The sequence below is a fragment of the Phocoena phocoena genome, chromosome 11 (assembly GCF_963924675.1).
Source record: "Phocoena phocoena chromosome 11, mPhoPho1.1, whole genome shotgun sequence".
NCBI lineage: Eukaryota > Metazoa > Chordata > Mammalia > Artiodactyla > Phocoenidae > Phocoena > Phocoena phocoena.
In genome coordinates this window covers 14,696,328-14,716,676 of record NC_089229.1, presented here as the reverse complement: position 1 = coordinate 14,716,676, position 20,349 = coordinate 14,696,328, and the positions used below count along the sequence as shown (strand labels likewise).

At 48.3% G+C, this 20,349-nt stretch overlaps 1 protein-coding gene and 1 pseudogene across 2 annotated transcripts in view; both read right to left on the bottom strand.

Annotated features, from left to right (window-relative positions):
* Positions 1-20,349, bottom strand: part of SYN3 (synapsin III) — a 411,579-nt gene that overhangs the window by 11,369 nt on the left and 379,861 nt on the right. For both annotated transcript variants that reach the window (XM_065886797.1, XM_065886798.1), the window contains 3 exons: positions 10,376-10,518; positions 5,732-5,806; positions 2,727-2,829 (listed from right to left, as the gene is read on the bottom strand). In XM_065886797.1, the coding sequence (XP_065742869.1) occupies positions 2,727-2,829; positions 5,732-5,806; positions 10,376-10,518 (321 nt within the window). The remainder of the gene's footprint in view (positions 1-2,726; positions 2,830-5,731; positions 5,807-10,375; positions 10,519-20,349) is intronic.
* On the bottom strand, positions 19,923-20,179 carry LOC136131293 (CDC42 small effector protein 2-like; annotated as a pseudogene).

The window sequence follows — 20,349 nt, the reverse complement described above, 5'->3', positions numbered from 1 at the left end:
ACTGTCCTCAAATTGAGCTCCCTGTTGGTTATGCCTGGGTTCTTGGTACCCTGGATCCCAGTGCCCGGCACATGGACAGTCTCTCGTTCAATGTGGGCTGAGTTGCGTTATAACTGTGGAGTCTACGTGTACACAGGCCTGTCGTCCTTTCTCTTCCTGAGCCCGCCCACCCCTTTTTGTTCTGGTTTCTGCTTCCTACACTCCCTGCAGTAGAAAACAGCCACCACAAGGAACCTGAGGTCAGAGCATTCTGGAGTCCCCATGGTGGACACAGCCAGAGGAAGTGGACATTCTGGTCTCCCCAGGGAAACATTTTTCCAATGAGCAATGTCATTCCCTGTACAGGTCATGGAGGACAAGTTCAAGTGTCTTTCCCCTGAGTATTTCACTGTGAGGATCTTCACAAAACATGTCCCACAAATTTTATGTTCTCACCACAGAGGTGGCTGAAGAAATCAGTATTTTTGGATCCCTTCTGTCTGTTTTTTTTCCTGACTGGGGAAAAATACCTTCTATCTTTCTGGTAAAAAGCTCCCCATCTCCCTTGACCTCACTCTAAACTGAAAAGCAACGGAAACAACTCTGCAATGTTTCTGAGAGAAAAAAAAATCTGAAAAGCCATTTCCCTCGCCCCCCACCCTGGAACATTTTTGAGAAGTTGTCTTATTGTGTTGTGAAGTCCAAACCCACAAATTTTTTTTTTTTTTCAATGTGTAAGGTCTTTCATCCCTGACCCACTGAATGTCTGGAGGCAGGGAGTCTGGGCCCACGGGTACAAATTTTTGTTTCCTAAGAGTGAAAGCTGAGGAAACTCAGATAGGCAGGAGCTCGGGGAAGGGAGCCAGGAGTCCTTCTGCTGATTGCTGGTCCCCTCTCTGAAAGGAAGCTCTAGGGGAAGGGTCCCTGCTACTGTGTTCACTGCTGTATCTCCATCACTTGGCTGGGGGTCTGGTGCCCAGAATAGGAGCTCAACAGTGAATGAACGAATGGGTGAATCAATCAATGACCACATGTGTGCCAAAGCTGAGTTCATGTGTGGTGGTCCCATGAAGAGATGCAGAGGCAGGAAGGCCAGGAAGGGTCTCAGGAGATGCAATGCCCTAGGCATCGGTCTGAAGGTCCCAGGCATCCTCGTTCCTCCAGGGAGCAGCCTGGGTCTAGCTTGGAAGCAAGTGTACAGGGCAGTAGTTTTGCTCCTGGCCCCTTCAATGTCCTCTGAGGAGGGGCTGCTGAGGAGATTTCAGGTAATGGTGGCTGCTGGACGTGAGGAGAGAGCTGTTTTCTAGAGCAGGATTGAACCTGCAAATATAGATGCAACTCATCCTTGGAAGCTACCTGGCCTTCTGGGGGGTGAGTGTGGGCAGAGGGACTATGTCCAGCCTGGACTCCCTCCCCTTCACCTCCAAGCTGGATACTCCCTGGGCTTGGGTGTGGATGCCCTCCTGGCAATGCTGGAGGAGAAGAGCAGGGCTCCCACCGCTCCAGTCACCGGCTCCCGCCATGCTGTGGATCCCGGGAGTGGTGCAGACACTCGGGGCTGGAGGACTGGCTGGCTCTTGCGGTCACCCCAGCCATGTGCTTCCCATTAGCCGCCCACACCCCGGGGAGGGGGCAGCCACAGGGCTCTCCCTCACACGTCTTGGCCCTGTGTCAGCACCGCGCCTCTGCAGTGGTTGGAGAAGGCCACAGAAGGAAAGCACCGGAAGGGGCTCTGGGGGTTGGGAGAGCTGGGATGTGAGGCTGGGGAGAGAAGGGAGAATTCTGAGCCAGAGCAGCATTTTCAGGGGAAGCAATGGAGAACCATGAGCTGTGGCGGGGAGGGAAAGGGAGTTAGGAAGGGGGAGGGGGCTGTGAGGCCAAGAGACTTGGGGAGCCACAGAGGGGGGAGGGGGACCGTGGGATTGGGGTGGACACAGGGAGCCTTGAAGGTGGGAGGGCGACTGTGGGGCTGGGAGAAGCATGGAGAGGAAGTCATTGGGGTAGGGGAGGAGGGTGATGGAAGGACAACGGCGACCTGTAGGCGACAGCTCTGGAGGGTAGCAGGGGTGGTTGGCCTCAGAGGCATGGGCTGCAGGAAGGTTGAGGGAGAGATTCTGGGACTCAGAGCCCCTCTGACCTCTCTTACAATTACATTTCCCTCCATTCACACCCCTTTCCTAACCTTCGGTGCCCTGAAGTTAGTGTACCACCCTTCCCTGCCAGCCTGCACACCCCACGTCCGTCTTGCTCAGAGCTCTGTCCCCAGAGCTACCCCCACGCCAAGCCCATGGGAGCCACTGGGTACCTGTCTGCTGATTGAACAGACAATGGAATCTCTGCCTAGTGACCAGGGAAGTGTGTCCTCTTTACACACTGGGACACTGAGAAAATTGAAGAGGCCTCTGAGGGGACAGAATCTTGCCAACTCTTGGCCCGATGCTTTCCCCCTACTGTTAGGGCCATGGGTTGGGGATATTTGTTTAACCTCATGCCCAGAACTCTTGAGGGCCAGCTCAGAGCCCCTGGGCACAAAGGCTTCAGAGGCAGCCAAGGGTGGGGATGGGGTATGTGAGGGTGGTAGGTGAGAAGCCTGTGGGAGCTGCTTGCTGTGGCCTGGGCTGCATGTGCCCCAGCCATGGGCTAAGACACAGCTGACCATGCTGGAGGCCACACTTGGACTCCTTCCCTCTGGCGTGCCTGCTCAGGGGCCTGGACAGGCCAGGAGGATGTCCTGGTCCACCTCTCACCTCAATGATGTAGTCTCTGCCATCCTTGCTGTGGACAGCCTTGACGGCGCAGATGTCCAGGCCACCAAACATCTCTGAGCAGCTGTCCACCCACAGCCTGTACCTGTAGGGATGGAGAGACAGGCAGTGGGCATGAGGGGCAGGGAGCAGGGACGGGAAGCAGAGGGAGAGAGAGGCAGAGACAGAGGGAGGGAGAGACACAGAAGGACACATACAGAAAAACAGGCTATGGGACAGACAGTGACACACAGGCAACCATTCAGAGATGGAGAGAGACAGAGATGCAGCAAGAGAGACAGAAAGGCAGAGAGACAGAGACCAGAGAGAGACACAGACCTGAGAGAGACAGAGGCAGTGGGAGAGACAGAATGGGTAAAAAGGGAGGCAGAGACATAGATGGACCGTGAGAGAGAGACAGCAGGAGAGCAGCTAAAAGGGAGCCAGGAAGACAGGAGAGAAGCAGGACTGGGGGAGAAGGAATGGGAGCTGGGAGAGATCTCAGAGACCTGAGCCCACCCCGCCTAGACCCTGACTGGCTCCCTAGTAGTGGGAAGCTTGCCTTGCCCCCATCTGGAGCCATCCTGGACACCCAGCTTCCCCTGAAGTCCTTTTCCCTTGGGAAAGCTGCTCGAAGGTCCCCAGAAATCCCTCCCAGGCCGCTCTCCCAGGCCCAGCCTGTGGGGACAAAGGGCATATTCTCCTCCTGCCTGGGGAATGTGGGCAGAGGAGCCTGGCAGGCCGCTCCCGCCTGGCCTGGGGGCCTGCTCCTCTGGACCCGCTGCTTTTTTTTCCCTTTCCAGCCACTTGATGGCTGCAAGGCCCGTTTGCTTTGCAGGGGGAGATCTCAGTGCTGGACTTTGACCCTGCAACAAGAGGATGGTTGTATCTGGAGAAGTCTTCCTGGCCTTGCACTTGGCTTCCCTCATGGTGGCTGGATTTGGAGTCACAGGGGACTTTGTGTCAAACGTTCTTGCTTCTCTCCCCACCCTCCAGGGTCACATGGGGGCACGCCTGCTCTGAGATCTATTTGTGTCTCTGAGCCATAAGGCCTGGAATGAGCTGAAGTGCTCTCAGAACCAGATCTCTCATCTCATCCGCTAATGCCCCTTGAGGCACTGAGGGTACTGCCCATGAATTTGCAGAATGGAAAGTGAATTCCAGGCCTGAGCAGACCCACTCCCATGGTAGGCTCCTGCAGAGATGGCCCATGTGGCCTGGGACTGAGCAGAGCCAGGGAGATAGTGCCCTGCTGGAGACATCTGTGAGTAGCTTGTGAGGCATTGGGGAAGGCTGGGCTCACATTCTGGAAAGGCCATGAAGGAAAGGGACAAGACTGTCCTGTGAATGCCCACTGGGGGAAGGATGTGACTCCCCCAAACCAGGTGATTCAGTTGTGCCAGGTGATGAGCACAACTCCCCTGAGACTAGTTAGCAGATGTGGGTACCCACCTGGAAGGTAGTAGCTGCCACCTGGGGTTGACTGGAAGGGAAGGAAGCCAACATTTACAGTGTCCCTCCCTGCCATAGGCCAGCACTGGGTTAGGTACTGAACATCCTTCTCTCATTCGGCCCTCTGGCTTGGGTATGTTAACTCCAATTTACAACTGAAGAAGTTCAGAAAGGGTAGTTAACTTACCCTAAGTAATACAGCTTGGAAGGGGCAGGACCACTCACTTTCGTTCATGCCACTTCCTCAGCTTAGAGCCCTGAACCAGCAGTTCCATGAGGACAGTGACTGTGTTATATCCCTCCCCTAAGTCTCACTCAGTCATCGCTACTGTAGCAGGGTGGTCCCACTCCAATCTCTAGGGGCAGAGATGTGACATAGGCCTATATAATCACAGCATCGCTGCTTTCTGGACCATAGTGATTGGTTCAGGGATGGTCATATGATCTAAGTCAGGCCAATCTGTGAATAAGGCTCTATTCCAGGCTTTGACTGCAATGGTTGGGAAAGACACCTTCTTTCTGCTGGACTTGACACTGTCAAGATATAAGCCTGGAGTCATTATGGGCCACCATATGAATGACCAGAATGAAACCAACATAGAAGCCAACATATTCTATCCAACTTAAGGGGGTAGAATAAGTTCTAAAGTCCTACCTGGAGCTGTACCTCTGGAGTTTTCATTGCCACAAGCCAATAAATCCCCCCTTTGGTTCAAACCAATCTAATTTGTGTTCTGACACTTGCAACTGATACAGAGTTCTTAAAAGGAAGGATTGGGTCTTTTCATCTTGGCCTCTTTAGTGCTCAACATACATGGCATGCAGTAGGCACTCAATACATGTTCACTGAACAGACCTTTCTGACCCCAAAGCCCATGCTTTGTCCATTGTCATTGAATGCTTGCAAGCAGAAGTCACTGGGCAATCAAAAAAGGATGTGTGTATGCTGCTGGCCCCAAGAGCAGGCGACAGGTCCTTCTTCAGGTGAGGATGGCTTACAGGTGTTGTTTAAATAAGGGAGAAAGACCTGAGTGACTTTCAGCCAGAGTGCATCCCTGCCACATTCATGATTCATAGGAAATCAACCTCTCCCTCTCATATTGAGATAGGAATAAGTCTGAGAGAGGAGTGGACAGTCCAGTAGCCCTGTTGCCCTAACAGGGATGCTTCCATGCAGCTGTCAGAGCAGGGAAAGACTGGTGAGGACTTCCTGCTCTCTTCCTACAGCAGCTGGGTAGGGCCGGAAAGACCCCTGGACTTGGAGTCAAGATAGTAGGGTTCTGTAGAAGCTCTGTCACTGATTAGCTCTGTGACTCTGGACAAGTCACTTTCCCCCTCTGAACTTTCTGCTCTATCTGTAAAATGGGGTTATTTATAAAACCTTCCCTGCAGGCTGTTACGGGCAGTAATGGGGATCATGCCTAGGAAAGTACTCTGTAGGTGGAGAGACACTGGCCAAAGTGTGAGATGGCATTCATTACAGGATCCTTATTGTATCCCTATCTATCTCCCACTATGGCTGGTGCCTCTCCCTAAACACCTCCTTTGCCTCTTACCTCTCTGTCATGGCCACCTGCTCCAGCATAGCAGAGCCTGTGTTGGCCTTCCAGTTTCCAGAGATGGAGGTTCTCCTGTATCACAACAAATAACACAGTGAGGGCATTAGGGATGCTTGTCATTGATCTGCTTTCCTTTTTTGCTTTGGCTGTTTGGCGGCTCTGATTCAAATATCTGGCTTACATTCTGACATGTAGTCTTAGGTACGCATCCAGTCTTCAGATTTATTTTTCTGTTTTTATTTCCCTCTATGTTGACTGTCTTATTTGTTGGGTCTTATGTATCTTTTCCCAAGCCACCTTTGAAATATAAAAGTTAAATTTAACAAATGCCTACACTATCAGATTAAATCCTGAAAACTTTGGCCTCCTGTTTTTCAGAAGAAGAACTAGGGCAGTATAGCCCCCGGTGACTCTGGAATCTTTTTTGAGAGCCCCAAAATGTAGGAAAAATGATCCATGGAGAGAAGGGGTCACTTTCCATGGTGAAGAGCAGGCAGGCCTTCTGGCTCTGCCTGCCTCACCCTCTTAGTTCCCTTGCCCTTTCCCCAAAGCCCATGGATATGGGGTGTAGGCCTCCACACACCTTTTTCCCTTTGCCGGATCCAGTCTTCATCTCCATCTTTGCCTCCCTAAGTCCTACTCATCCTTCAAGTTTCATCTGAAAATGTGACTTCCTGAGAGTACATCTTCCCCAATAAGAACCCCCTATACTACACTCTATACCAATGTTTAGTAATGCTCATCTCACTTGCAATGACTACTTTAGTGTGCTGTCTTTCCTGAGGGCAGGGAACATGTTTTGACTCATTCCTCTGTACCTCTAGTGTCCAGTGGTCCCTGGCGTGTAGTAGGTGTCCAGTAACTACCTACTAGGTAAGGGACTGTGTATGTTGAAGAGCAATCCAGACAAACTATCTCTAATGGCATATCTGGATTCAGCAAAGACTGAATGACTGGCTTTAGGCAAAGTGTCAGAGGTAAAGCAATTTGTTTCATGACCAAGGGAAAGCATGTGATTGAGGTTTAAGGGTGAACCAGGAGAGGAATTGCTATAAAATGCCTTTCTAAAAGAGAAAATAAAATGTATCTGAGCACAGCAGATGCTGAGAATAGATGGTGGCCAATAGGAGACATAATGACTAAGGGTAGCTGTGACATTGATAAGCTTCATGTCAATTAAGTTTAGTTCATCTCAATGCAATTCAATTCAATTTGGCAAACAATCACCAGGCCTCCCTATGTCCTGGGTACAGGACTAATCTGAGTGTGAAGAGATGACTCCTTCCTCAAGCTGCTCACTACCTTAAAGGGGTAGACCAGCCTAAAACCAGAACATAGGCGTGGCAGGGTTAGCAGTACACATGAGGCATGAAGCACTCCGGGGAAGCAAAGGAGAAACCAGTCACTTAACATTAACCCCAGAAGGTAGCGATTGAGATGTGCCTGGGAGGGTGAGTAGGATTCAATAGAGTGGGATCTGCATGGTAACAAGGGAAGGTAAGAACTGACTTGAGTCAGATGGATGCGAGTTTGAATCTTGGTTCTAGCATTTTCTAGCTGTATAGCCATGGACAACATCTCTGACTCTATTTTCTCATTGGTAAATGGGAATAATTTTAGTACCATGCTTATAGGGCATTGTGTGGATTAAAGGAAAGATTCCCATAAACCTCTTAGTACAATGGGTGCTACTATTACTTTTCAGTAAGCGTAGACAAGAAAAAAAAAGCATTCTAATGCCGGAAGCAGCAGGAACACAAGCCAGACTGGTCTCCTTCCAAGAAGATAATGACAGTGAGAGCTGATATTTAGTGAGTGCTTTCTATGTCTGAGACATGGGTCTAAAAGCTTTATAAGCACTGGCTTATTTCAGTCTCACAAAACCTAATGAGATGGATATTATTATTATTATCATTCCCACTGAGTGGCAGAAGCCATCAAACCATATCTGAGAAACTCTGTGTTCTTAACCATGACTCTTCATGGCAGAGCCCATCACAGGTTTGGGGAAAAGAGTTGATTGGCCCAAATGGGATGCAGCTGCTAGAATGTAGGATGGGATGTAGACTGTGACAACAGAATCTATGTTTATGACACATGTATGAAGCTGACCCCCTTGATGAAGGGGCGGGGGTGAGTGGAAAGGTGCTGCCTAAGTAACTTTGGAAATTAGTGGAGACTGTATGACTAAGTACAAAAGAAACTGTATGTAAGTCCTGTACCATAGTTGGTGAAGTTGTTTCTCATGGGACTACGGCTTGACAGTTCTGCAACTGTACACATATACTGTGGATGAACAAAGAGGTACGTGGATGGGGGATGGTGGGAGCCAGGTTTCTTCCCAGTTGGAGTGGGAAGTTACAGATAAGCAATCTGGGAAGGCTAAAATGAATCATGTGGTACTGGATGAAAGTCTGACACATCACTATGAACTCTGTTTAGCTTTAGCTATAGATGGATATGTGTGTGTGTGTGTGTGTGTGTGTGTGTGTGTGTATCACACAACTGTAAATTACAATTAAAGACGTGTGTATACACGGGTTGAGATACACATATTTATTTCCCAGCTCTGTCTGCTGAGAGGATTTAGAAACAATGATACCCAGTGGCAACATGCACAAAGGTCCAAGTACTGGGCAGGAAGTGGGCCAGAAAGGATGCTGAATGGTCATGGACAGAGAGGGCGTTCTACACCGAGGTGTGACATGAACACTCTCCCTCGGATGTGGGCCAACCCAGGGTCCAGGAAACACCATAACTAATGACAAATTGGAGCTGTCAGGGCAGAAAGGCTCAGCATAGAGAATGCAGCAATGAGGTAATCCTCAAGAAGAGAAACTGGGACAAGGTGTTGTCAATGTCAAGTGGGAACGCTAACAATGAGGAGAGGAGGGAAATGATATCATGTGGGATGGTGGAGGCCTCAGGAATGCACTGGACCATGCACTGGAATATTCTCCAACTCAGAGAGGTTGGGGGTGGCAGGGGGAAGTGATCTTATCACCGTGAGGGCATCTGAGAGCAGTGACAGGTCTGGCCTGGCTCACGGGTGGAAGAGAGCGATTGGCAAGACTGACCAGAAGTATTTCTTGGCCCCATCCCTTTCCTGGGCATATTTCCTTATAGGTCAACTGACTGCATTTTCTCCAGTTTCCCAGGCAATGGCAGAGTGGAGTGGTTGCAACAGAGACTGTGTGACTTGCAAAGCCTAAAATTACCATCTGGTCATTTACAGAAAAAGTTTGTAGACCCCCGGTCTAGGCAATCCAGGTAGTGCAAAAGCAACCCTAGATAATACAGAAGTGGATATGTATGGCTGTGATCAATAAAACCTTATTTATTGAGACAGGTGGAAGCTGGATTTGGCCTGTGGGCTGTGGTTTGCTGACCCTGATCTAGAGCACAGCTCCACCACACAGAAGCAAAGGACTTTCCAACTGTCCAGAGTCAGCTGTTGTAGTCCTCAAAGATGGAACCAGGCAATCAGTGCACCATGCATGCTTGGAAACCAGGCACCTGTTGCCTCTCTGGGGTCTCATCATTCCAAGTGGAAACAACAATACTCCAAAGTGAGACAGAGAGGACCTGGGGCAGATAAGACCTCTCTAAACACCAAGCCCTCCACCTGGTCAAGAACTTCCACTCATCCTTGTAACCGCAGCTCCAGCGTGAGTCATCCTTTGCCTGAACCACCCCTGGGATGAATGTGTGTTGGATTTTCTGGCATTCATCCCTTTTCTTTTAGTCACACAACCTCTATTTCCACTGGATAATGACCTGCCCAGATTGCATGCTATCTTGGTGGGACTCTTCATACTGCTCTACATTCCTCTAACTAATAAGCATGTGACCACAGTTGGATTAATCAGCACTGTTTCCACGGAATCGCAATCTTGAGTTAAGCCCTGAACATGATTAGGGCAGATTCACTTCCTAATGGGGTGCCACAAAGACTGTATATTGCTTCTGGCTACCCAGATTCTTGGGGCTGCCCTGGACCCTAATATTTCTGAAATTGATAATTTGGGGTTTTGTTAGTTAGTTCTGATCATTCATCTAATAAATTCCCTTAAAAAAAACTCCACCAAATTAGTCAGGTATGGTTTTTACTAATTGCAGCTGAAGAAATCTGATGTAATCTCCTTCCTGCTCTTATTTGTCCCAGAGAAACCCTTTTGCAGCCCACAGCCCCAGAGCCATCTTCTTACAAATACAGGTCAGATCATGACACTTCACTGCTCAGAAGGGAAGAGAAGAAAATTCACAACCCTCAGCAAGGCATTCAAGGCCTTCCTTGATTTGTCCCTAAGTCTCTCTTCCATGTATGTCTTCTATGACATACATCAGGTATATACTTGGAAACATGCCAACAGTCTTTCTTTCTCTGGGGGAAACAGGCTTCATTTGGGTAGACAGATTTCTACCCTGGGATAAGCCATGATGGAACATCAGCCTTCCGCTGTACTAACCAGAGAAGAAGGGTGGTAAAGGAGACAGAAAGGGAGAATAATGATGTCCCCTACGGGGTCTCTGCTCTGGGGCAGAGAAGACAGGGCATGACATGTATTTTTAATCTCCATTCTTCTCACACTCTGCTCCTACCCTTCCTCCCAGCTCCCCAGCCCCTGCCCAGGGACTCACATGTAAGCTTTGTAGTTGGATCCAATTTTCTGGATGCGGATGTCGTACTTGGAGTCGATGAAGGCCTCGGTGGTGGCATAGGTTTTGGCCATAGCCACCATGCTGGTGATGTCCTGGTAGTCATGCTGGTTTTCTACTTTGATCTGTGTGGGAGGATGAGGGGTTGAGTACCCACCCACCCACCCACCCAGCGTTCACTGGGCACCTACCCAGTGCTGGGACCCAGGGCTGCACCGTATATAGTAAACTTGAGATGGTCACCTGCCTGGCAGGGGAGGCAGACCTAGAAAACAAGTCACCCCACCACTTCCTGTGGAAGAGAAAGGTAGCATTCCACCTGGGGAGTCAAGGGAATCTTTATAGAAGGGGTGGGCTCTGAACAGGGTTTGGAAGAATGAACGCGATTCTCACATGGACTATGGAGCAGGTGCGTTCTCTGGAGGGGATGGAGGATGGACAAGGCAGAGGCAGGAGGAGCCCGTAGGGAAGGGGATGGGCCAGCAGTTTGGACTGGCCAAGGGGGCAGGAGGGTGGGGGGATGCCTGAAGAGGGTCTTCAGGGAATAGACCATGGAGGGCCTCAACAGCTTTGGTAGGGGCTAGGATGCTAGCCTGAAGACTCTGCAAAGCCACTTGACAGAGAAGAGTTTAAACAAGAAAGTAGCCTAATTTGTGTTTTAGAAAAAATCACTCAAGCAGCTGTGTAGAGGGTTGGATGGAGGGGTGTGATGTGGGATAGAGAGAGACCAGTTAGGAAGAAGAGAGTATGTATGTGTGTATGTGCATGTGGTGTGCATGGGCGGGGTGTGTCCATGTGGGTTGTGTGTGTGAAGTGTGTGGAGGACGTGCGTCTGGGATGTGTGGGGTATGTGGGTGGAATGTATATTTTGTGATGTATATGTGTGGTGTTTGCATGTGCGTTGTGTGGGGTGTGCGGTGTTTTTGTGTGTGCAGTCTGTGTGTGCATGTGTGTGTGTGGGAGTGTGCACGCACTGGACATGGCTAGCTCTGCTAGTCCAAAGGCCTGGGGGAGAAACTCGCTCACACTGTTTACTGGGCTGAGGCCAGGAACATGCGGTGGTGTCCTGGGGTCAAGGAGAGGTCTTAGGAGAGCTTCCAAGGCCAAGTGCAGGGGAAGAGGCCAAGGCTTTGTGACAGTGATCTCAGGACATAACAGAGGCTGACTCCCAGCACCTGTGGACAGCTGGGTGGGTGCTCCCTCCCCTGTCATCCTCACTCGGACAGCAGAGGGGTTCTGAAGCTGGGCCAGCAGTGGGCAGAGGCCAGATCCACTGGGGGGCTGGGTGGGTGCTGAGTAGCCTGGGTGGGGGGTGGTCCTGGCCTTACAGCCTCTTCTAGTCCTTTTCTGCCCACCCTTCAGGCTCAGCAGTGCCCTGACCACTCCCTCCCTCCATGATGATGCCCATCCACATCTGCCCCAACTTCACAACTTACATGGCATATTCACAGCCCTCCTTTGGGACCCAAAACAGGATTGTGAGGCAGGCAGGGTGGCCATTATTATGGCCACTTAACATGGGGAAAGGGAGATTTTTCTCCTTGTCCAAGGCCATATAGCAGCTAAGCACAGAGCTGGGAATGAAACTCAGGACTCCAAAAGCACAGCTGTTCTTGGAACAATCTCAGGGTATCTACAAGTGCATGCCTGTGGTCCCGCCCCACAGATCGTAAACAGCGATGGGGAGGGAGGCTTGGCAAACCTTCTCTCTTGGCTCTTTGTGCAACCCAGCCTCAGTGGCAGGGTGCCTCCTCCCACCGGAGGCCGAAGCTACCCTTTGTTCTAGGTCCTCTAAGGCTCTGACTGCCTGCTGTTCCCTCCTCCCTCAGTAATAGGACCCTTAAGTTTTACCTGGGCATCTGGTCTCTCAGCTAAAGATTATTTTGTTCCAGTCTCCTTACAGGTAGATGTGGTCAAGTCTCTAAGTCTAGCCAGTGAAACTGTGAGTAGATGTGATGCGAGCAGCCTCCGGGTGGTGCCTTTAAGATGAAGGGAACCCTCCCTTTCCTTCTTCCTTCTCCTGACTGGGATGTTTACATGATGGTGGGAGCTGGAGCAGCCTTCTTGGACCACAAGATGGAAGCTGCATGTTGAAGATGGCTGACTAATAAGGTGGAAGGAACCTGGATTTCCAACACCATGGAGTCCCCAGTCAGCCCTTGATTGTGTATGCTCAGACTCCCACATGAGAGCAAAGTAAACCTTAATCTCGTTTAAGCTACGGTTATTTTGGTCTTTGTTAAAGCAGCCAAACTATATTTCTGCCATGTATTTTTCATCTCTTGCCCTTTATTCTTTATCCTTTGGATTAACATGATCGTGGATCCACTAATCTCAAATTCTTCCTGCTTTCCAATACCTCAGTTACCACTGCTCTCTCTGTCTCTACATCCTCATTTCCCACTCACTCCTAAACCAGCTCTCTCTGGATGTCATTCCCCACCACTCCACCGAAACTGATTTGGCAAAGGTCACCTTCGACCTCCTCATCGGCAAATACAATAGAGCTCCCTTTGCTCCCTATCCTGCTTTGGCATTCTATGGTATCTGAAGCCACTGAACTTTTCGAAATTTGGTTTTCATGCCACTATTTTCTTCCCTTTTTTTCCTGGCAACTTCTTCAAAGTCTATATTGCTTCCTCTTCCTTCAACAGCCCCTTGAAGGTGCTTGAAATACAATATAGGTGCGTGAAATACAACAATCCAGCTCATTTCCTGGTACGACAATGAATTTGGCTACAGCAACAGGGTGGTGGACCATGGCAACTTCTTCAAAGTCTATATTGCTTCCTCTTCCTTCCACTGCCCCTTGGCTGGTCATAATGTTTCATTCTCAGCCAACATTTGGGATCCGGTAAAGAGAGAGTTAACGAAATGAAAGAATGGGGGTGAGAGCTTGCAGGGACAGCTTGTCTAATTCATTTTTGTCACTGGGTGGATCTGGAAAGGACCAGAGCCACTTCTGGTGTCCCAGTCAGAACAGCATACACTGCAGGCTGTCTCAGAGATTTCTGGTTGTCCACAACATCCATTCTCTTTTTCTAGAGCAGTGAAGCACCTTGGTCTGGGGGCGCATGACCATCCAGAATAAACATTACACCTCCCCATCTCCCTGGGACCTGTGTGGAGTCATGTGATCATGGTTGTGTGATCACGTTTCCGTCAATGAGATGTGAGCAAAAGTGGGGCCTGAACTTCCAGGTCTGCCTTATAAGGGAAGTTTGTGTGGGGGAATGCTTTTCACTTCCTCCTTTCCTCGTCCTGCTAGCTGCAGTGGGCTCCATTGAAGACCTTGTGTCTGAAGGGCAACACCCCAGGAAGGAATGATCAACAGGATGGAAGGAGCCTGTTAGGTGAGAGAGAAGGTCCTAGCTTGTTTAAGCCACCTTAGGTCTTTGTAACAGCAGCCGAACTTCATCCTTAAGTAAATATTTGTTGAATGCATCATGCATGCATTCATTTATTCACAGGATAGACAAAAGAGAGCAAAGAGAGAAAGTATAGATGTAGAGGTTTAATTATTAATGAATTAGTGGTCATCCCAACCTCCCTTTGCGAGCCCTTCTCTCCTAGAGTTGTTTGGGGTGGGGAGCTCATCCTGCCCTCTTCAGGACTGAGCAGGTAACCCAGGTTTCTCATACATGGGCTAGTAATTTTGTTCTCATATTGTGTGATGTCTGAGCCCCATAAAACCCGGCTCTCCCACTGGCTCCACACATGTCTGTCTCCCCATTAGACTGTGAGCTTCCTAAGGACAGACAACATGTCTCGGTCCCAGTTGTAACACCAGGGCCTGGCATGTTGCAGATCCTCCAGATGTGTTTGCTGGATTGATTTTAAGAAGCCTGGATAAAGATCTGCTTGTAACTTGGGAGGAGGCCAGCGGATGGAAGGAAAAATAAGGGTGCTTGGAAAAAGGCAAAGAAAATGTGTTTCAGGGAAACATGTTTTATAAGATGAATTTTTCTGTAAATGCTCAGGCTGGATTCCACACTCAGAGGTTTACCGCTTCCTAGTGTAGCGCCAGTGGTGCAATCAGTTAGCGTGAGCCCAGTACTTGTAAGAGGTTTACAGCTTCCATTGTGAGCCTTGAGAACCTGGTGAAGTCAGGGACCCTGGAGAATGGAGCGGGTGGCCTGGTGGGTGGTGTTGGAGGGGACTCTGGGTGGGTGCTCAGGCCATAAAGGGAGGTGGGGTGAGGAGCTATTGAGGACGGCTAGCCATGGGGAGGGTGGAACGGCTGCTGGCCCGGGGAGGGAGTTACTAGCTGGAAACCCCTCCAACTGTTCACAGAGACAAGCTGAAAACAGGAAGCTTGAAATGAGCTGTGATTCAAGATTACCCATTTCCTGCTCTGGGGATCCGTGCTGGGGTGCCACACAAGCTCCTTGACTCTGAAGTCTCACACCCTCACGCTACCTCCCTGTCCCCTCTATGCCCCCTGTCTCTTCTCTCCTCCTTCCTCGCCCTCCCTCCCTCTCCTCCTCCTGGGCCCCATCCTTCTTCTCTCCCACATCCACTGCCTTCTCCCATCCTTCTCCTCTTACTTTTAGTATCATTTTCCTCCTCTTTGTCCCGTTCCCTCTGTGTTTTCCTTTGTCACCTCTTACTTCTCCTGTCTTGTTCCATCTCTCCTTTTCCCCTACTTCTCTACACCTCCCTTCGCTTTCCCTGACCCCTTCTCAGTGCCTGTCTCCTTCTTCCTGCTTCCCTTCCATGCCACCCTCACCCTGCCCCCCATCTCTCCTACCTCCTTTCCCTCACTGTTTCCCTGTTCAGCTTCTCATACTTTCCTCCTCGCCAGCTTTGTGAACTGCTTTACCTCCCCGGTGTGAGTGCGTGGGTGAGTGTGTGTGTGAGTGTGTGCGTGCACACCTGTGCTCCATCAGCAGGGTGAGAGAGGAGGGAGAGTGAAAACCGAGGGAGAGGAACTGGAGAGAGGAGTCAGGGGACAATTCCGAATCTCCTCAGTGGGATTCATCTCAGAGGCCTCCTACTCCAAATCCCAGCTGGGACGGGCAAGCCATCTTCTACAGCCTCGGAAGACTGTGCACTATTTGCTTGAACACCTCTAATAACAGGGAGCTCACTACTGGGCAAGGCGGCTCATACCATCTTAGGGAACTTGTTCTACTGTATATTAGACCAAGAGTGAGCGAATGGCTCCAGTGGTTGGTCATGCAGGGTACATCTCGGCCCTCTGCCTTGTGTCTGCTTTTCACCCACTGGATGAGAGCCACTCAGCTGTGCCTAAGTCACTCTTTTCTTTAACCCATCCTAATGTGAGCTGGTTCCAGACCCTTTACTACCTTAAATGCTCCCCTTTGATACTCTCTTAAACTATGTGGTGTCCAAAATTACACACATACTCCAGATGTGGTCCTACCAGCTGAGATTGGATAAGACCGTCACCTCACTCTATCTGGAACACATCTGGCCTAATCCTGCCTCAGGGCCTTTGCACTTGCTGTTCCTTGCTTGCATGGCTCACAGCCTCACTTCATTCAGGTCTCTCCTCCAGCCTCACCTTCTCAGAGCTGCCTTCTCTGACCACCATGTGTGAGGTTACTCCTCCCACCCAGCACTCCTCATTCATATTACCCTGCTTAATTTTTCTCCATAGCATTTCCACCACCACTTCCTTATCTATTTATTTGTTTGTTGTCTTTCTTCCCTACCATTCCACTGGGATATAAGCTCTGCAAGAGCACTGTTGTATTTCAAGCACCTAGAACAGCAGGGAAAAATAGGCGCTCAGTAAATTTGTTTTATGATCAAATAAATATATGTAAGTATTTACAAATATGTATTGAGTGCCCATTATATTCAGAGACTAACTGATCATTTTTCCAGATACTATGCTGGGGGCTGGGGGTGCAATAGAGAACAAGCTTTATGATTCTTATCCAAATGGAGCTTTGTGCCTATTAATTATCTTGCTCCTATTAACGTAGCTAAATAAAACATTAGCATTTCTAAGATCCATGTGGAGCTTGTTCTAAGCTAATGTCTCTAGATCATTTTTAAACACAAGATCCTGAGAATCCACATCTCTCCAAGCTTGGACTTGAGTGGTTTTAAGCCCTGAGTAGGACTTTATGTCTACCTTTTTCAGTCTTGGTTGGAATCCAATATTGATTCTGTCATCTGACCTGTTAACTCTCCCTCTCAGCTCTATGTCATTCAAGATTTTGGTACACTCTTCCTATACATGTAATCCAGCTCTTTGATCTTACCTAAGTTACATCTCTGAGCTTTAGTTTCCTTACCTATTAAAGGTGATTATAACAATCACCTTGCAGGATTATTATGATTTTTAAATGGAATTGTAATGAATGTCAAAGGACCTACCTAGCATAGCGCCTGGCACCTAGTAGGTGCTCAACCAAAGTTGTTTATCTTTAATTAGATAGTTGTTGAGATTCTTTGCTGACCTTGAACCATCAATCAATGCTTTTTTTTTTACAGTTATTTATGCAATTATTCATCCAGTGCCAAAGCTATCTCCTGTATAGTCATCCAAACTGATGAGGAAAAGTTCTTCTTTTTAGATGAGTGCCAGCTAATAAATGCAGAATAAGTAAGAGAATGAGAATGTCAGCCTTCTGCAACAATTATGTTACTGCAACAACAGATCTAGGCAACAATGCTCAATGCCAAAGACCATTGGGAAAGACTGATGGAGAACTCCCTAATGCGTATATCAGGCAGACAACACCTGAACTCACAGATCAGTCTTAAATCCTAAAAGAGAGATAGTCGGACATGATTACATCTACAGATATGCAAGAGAAACACTCACTACCACCTATGAAATATTCTTGCCAAAACCTAGAACTTGAATCAGACCAAGTCTCTACATTCATCCACCAGGTTATAAGAAATGCAGACACATTCATCCACCAGGTTATAAGAAATGCAGACCAGGTTATAAGAAATAAGGGCACCACAGAGCTGTGATCAGCTGAATTCAGAAGGTAGGAAATTCTGCAGGAAAATGACCTTTTCTCCCCCCTTCCAACAAATAAATGACAAGAAAACCAAAACCGAACGAAGGGAACTGCTGCAGATCAAAGGAGACTTCCATCATTCCAACCGTGCGAAATGTGAAGGCTTTATCTGGATACAATGAAAGAAAATCAATTAACATAGGACTATTGAATACTGACTATTTACTAGATATTAAAGAATTATTACCAAAGTTTTAGGTGTAAAAATAGTATTTGGCTACGTTAGAAAAGAAGTCCTTATGTATTAGAAATTCATACTGAAGTATTTTTAAAAAATATTTATTTATTTATTTGGCTGCGTCAGGTCTTAGTTGCGGCATGTGGGCTCCTCGCGGTGTGCGGGCCTCTCTCTAGTTGTGGTGCACAGGCTCTAGAGTGCGTGGGCTCAGTAGTTGTGGCGCACGGGCTTAGTTGCCCCACAGTATGTGGGATCTTAATTCCCTGATCAGGGATTGAACCCGCGTTCCCTGCATTGGAAGGCGGATTCTTAACCACTGGACCACCAGGGATGTCCCCATACTGAAATATTTACAGAGGAAATGATGTGATATATGGGATTTGCTTTAGTATAAGCTGGTGATCCACAGAGACAGAAAGTAGATGCATAGTTGCCAGGAGCTGAAGTAAAAGGGGAATGGGGAGTGACTGCTAAAGGATATGGGGTGAGGAAAATGCCTTGGAATTATACAGTGGTGATGGTTCCTCCTTGAGGAAGCCACTGAATTGTACTTTAGAAGACAAATTAGTCACGTGAGCCAATTCCTTAAAATAAATCTATCTATCTATGTATACACTTCTTATGGCTTGTTTCTTTGGACAACCCTGATGAATGCATTGTCTCAACTAGAGCTGCAGCAAGAAGACAAAGATGCCACCTCCCAAAGTGATCTGTGACAGAGACCACTATGGCCAAGAACTGGTAGATTCACCCATGTTGATATTACAAGGTTGGGTTGCTGGAGATTAGAGATTCTGAGACGGTGATTTCTTAGGAAAAGTTTATGCCAGCCTACCACTCCTCCCTTGTGCTACGTCTGGTAGGAGCTTCAGTGGGACGCCCAGCAAGACTGATATGTGTCTGGTGCTGAATCCTTCCCAGGCCATCTGCAGGTAAGCATCCTGCCTTTGGTTTATCCAGGCTAAGGATGTACGTGCTTCCTGTGGCCACAGGTGGGTTGTGTGGAGAGAGCAGCGGCTGAAGGAGAGCGGCATCTCCACTGCCACCACCGTGGTGCAGGCCACATCATCCCTCTTTGGACTGCTGCAATCATCTCTTTTAAAATTCCTCTTGCCTAAGCCAAACCTCAGACTGATTTCCTCAGGCTCTCTGGGTGTGGGCCAAGTCATCAGTATTTCTGGAAGCTTCCCAGGCAAATGCGTGCAGCCCAGGTTGAAGAGCTTATATGATCTGGTTCCTGGTCATCCCTCTTTTGCACTCAGCCAAACTTGTCCCTGACTTACTGCTTTTGTACTTGCTATTCCCACTGGTGGAATAATTTTCCTGAATACTTTCCCATGGCTGGTTTCTTCAGGTCTCAGCCCAGATGACCCCTCAGAGGCTTTTCCAACTACCTGACATCAAGTAGCTACTCCTTCCTGGGAAGTTTGTACTGAATTATCACTACTTTTTCTTACCATCTTTGACTATCTGAAATTACTTATTTGCTAATGTGCTATTGTCTCTCTCCTCTATTAAAATGTAAGCCAAATAAAACCAGAGCCTCCTGTGTCTTGCTAGGAGACAATATAACAGAGTGTTGAAGAGTGCAAGCTCAAATCCCAGCTCCATCACTTATTAGCTGCATGACCTTGGGGAATTTACTTAGCTTCTCTGTGTCTCACTTTCCTTATCAGCAAAATGTGGGTAACTTGTTTTTGTTTTTTTTTTTGAATGCAAGCTTTTCTTTTATTATAACTCTAAATAAAAGTCATACTTCTAAAATAAGCTACAAATTGCCTTTTTTTGTGAAACTGATGTGACTTGGTGCCACAGCTAACCTTTCTCTCATAGTAGCAGTATCATCAGCCCCTGGCAGCAAGGAAATGTTCATTTCTGGCATCCCATGGGCTCCCACACAAGCAACTTCATAAAGCATCAGATACTACTCTGCTGAAGTTTCAAATGAATAGAAATGATCACTGTGCTTATGGGTCTCATACCTTCCAAAATATACATAAATGGTGACAAATCAAAATAGCAGTTCTTTGCTTACCAATAAAATCATAAGGCAGAGGGGTTGGAGTTGGAAAGAGAATTTGTTAAAAATGCGGGAAAAAATGCAAAACAGTGCTAGCATTCACAAAAAAGATCATGCTAAAATCAGATCCATATTCATAAAAATCAATCATTAAGCCACAATCCAAAGAACTCTGTCCATGAGTCCAAAGGCATGCATGCCAGCCGAAGGAAATGCAGGATTCTTCTGACCATAGTTTCTTCAGAGCAGAATAGTAATGTGTCACTGGAGTAATCACAACAGGGTGAACAAGACGCCATCACGTGGAGTAGGGGTCTGGGGCTATCCTGCCTTCGTGTCCACGAGCTGCATCTGCACATTGGCAGCCATGCCACCCCCGTAGCCCCCCTCGGACTGCCTCTGGTTCTGAACGGAGCTAACGGAATTCATCCCACTGAACACAGGTCTCCTGACCCAACGTGAGCCGTGTGCACAAAGTCTGTGGGCTCTCCAATCATCCCTCGGTCAATCCGCCGGCGCCTTTTAGGTTGAGGCTGTTCTGCAACACAGCAGTTGAAACACAACCAGGATTCACTCATGCTTACAGTCCAAGTCATAAATGATCACCAGTGAAGTCTCCAAATCTCAACTCAGGAAGCTTCACACAGCAGGCTTCTCAATATGATATATGTCCAACGATGCCAAAATAGTAACTTTATCACTTCTCTGTGTTTTTGTTCCTGGAAGTCAAGTATCTTATATAGTCAAT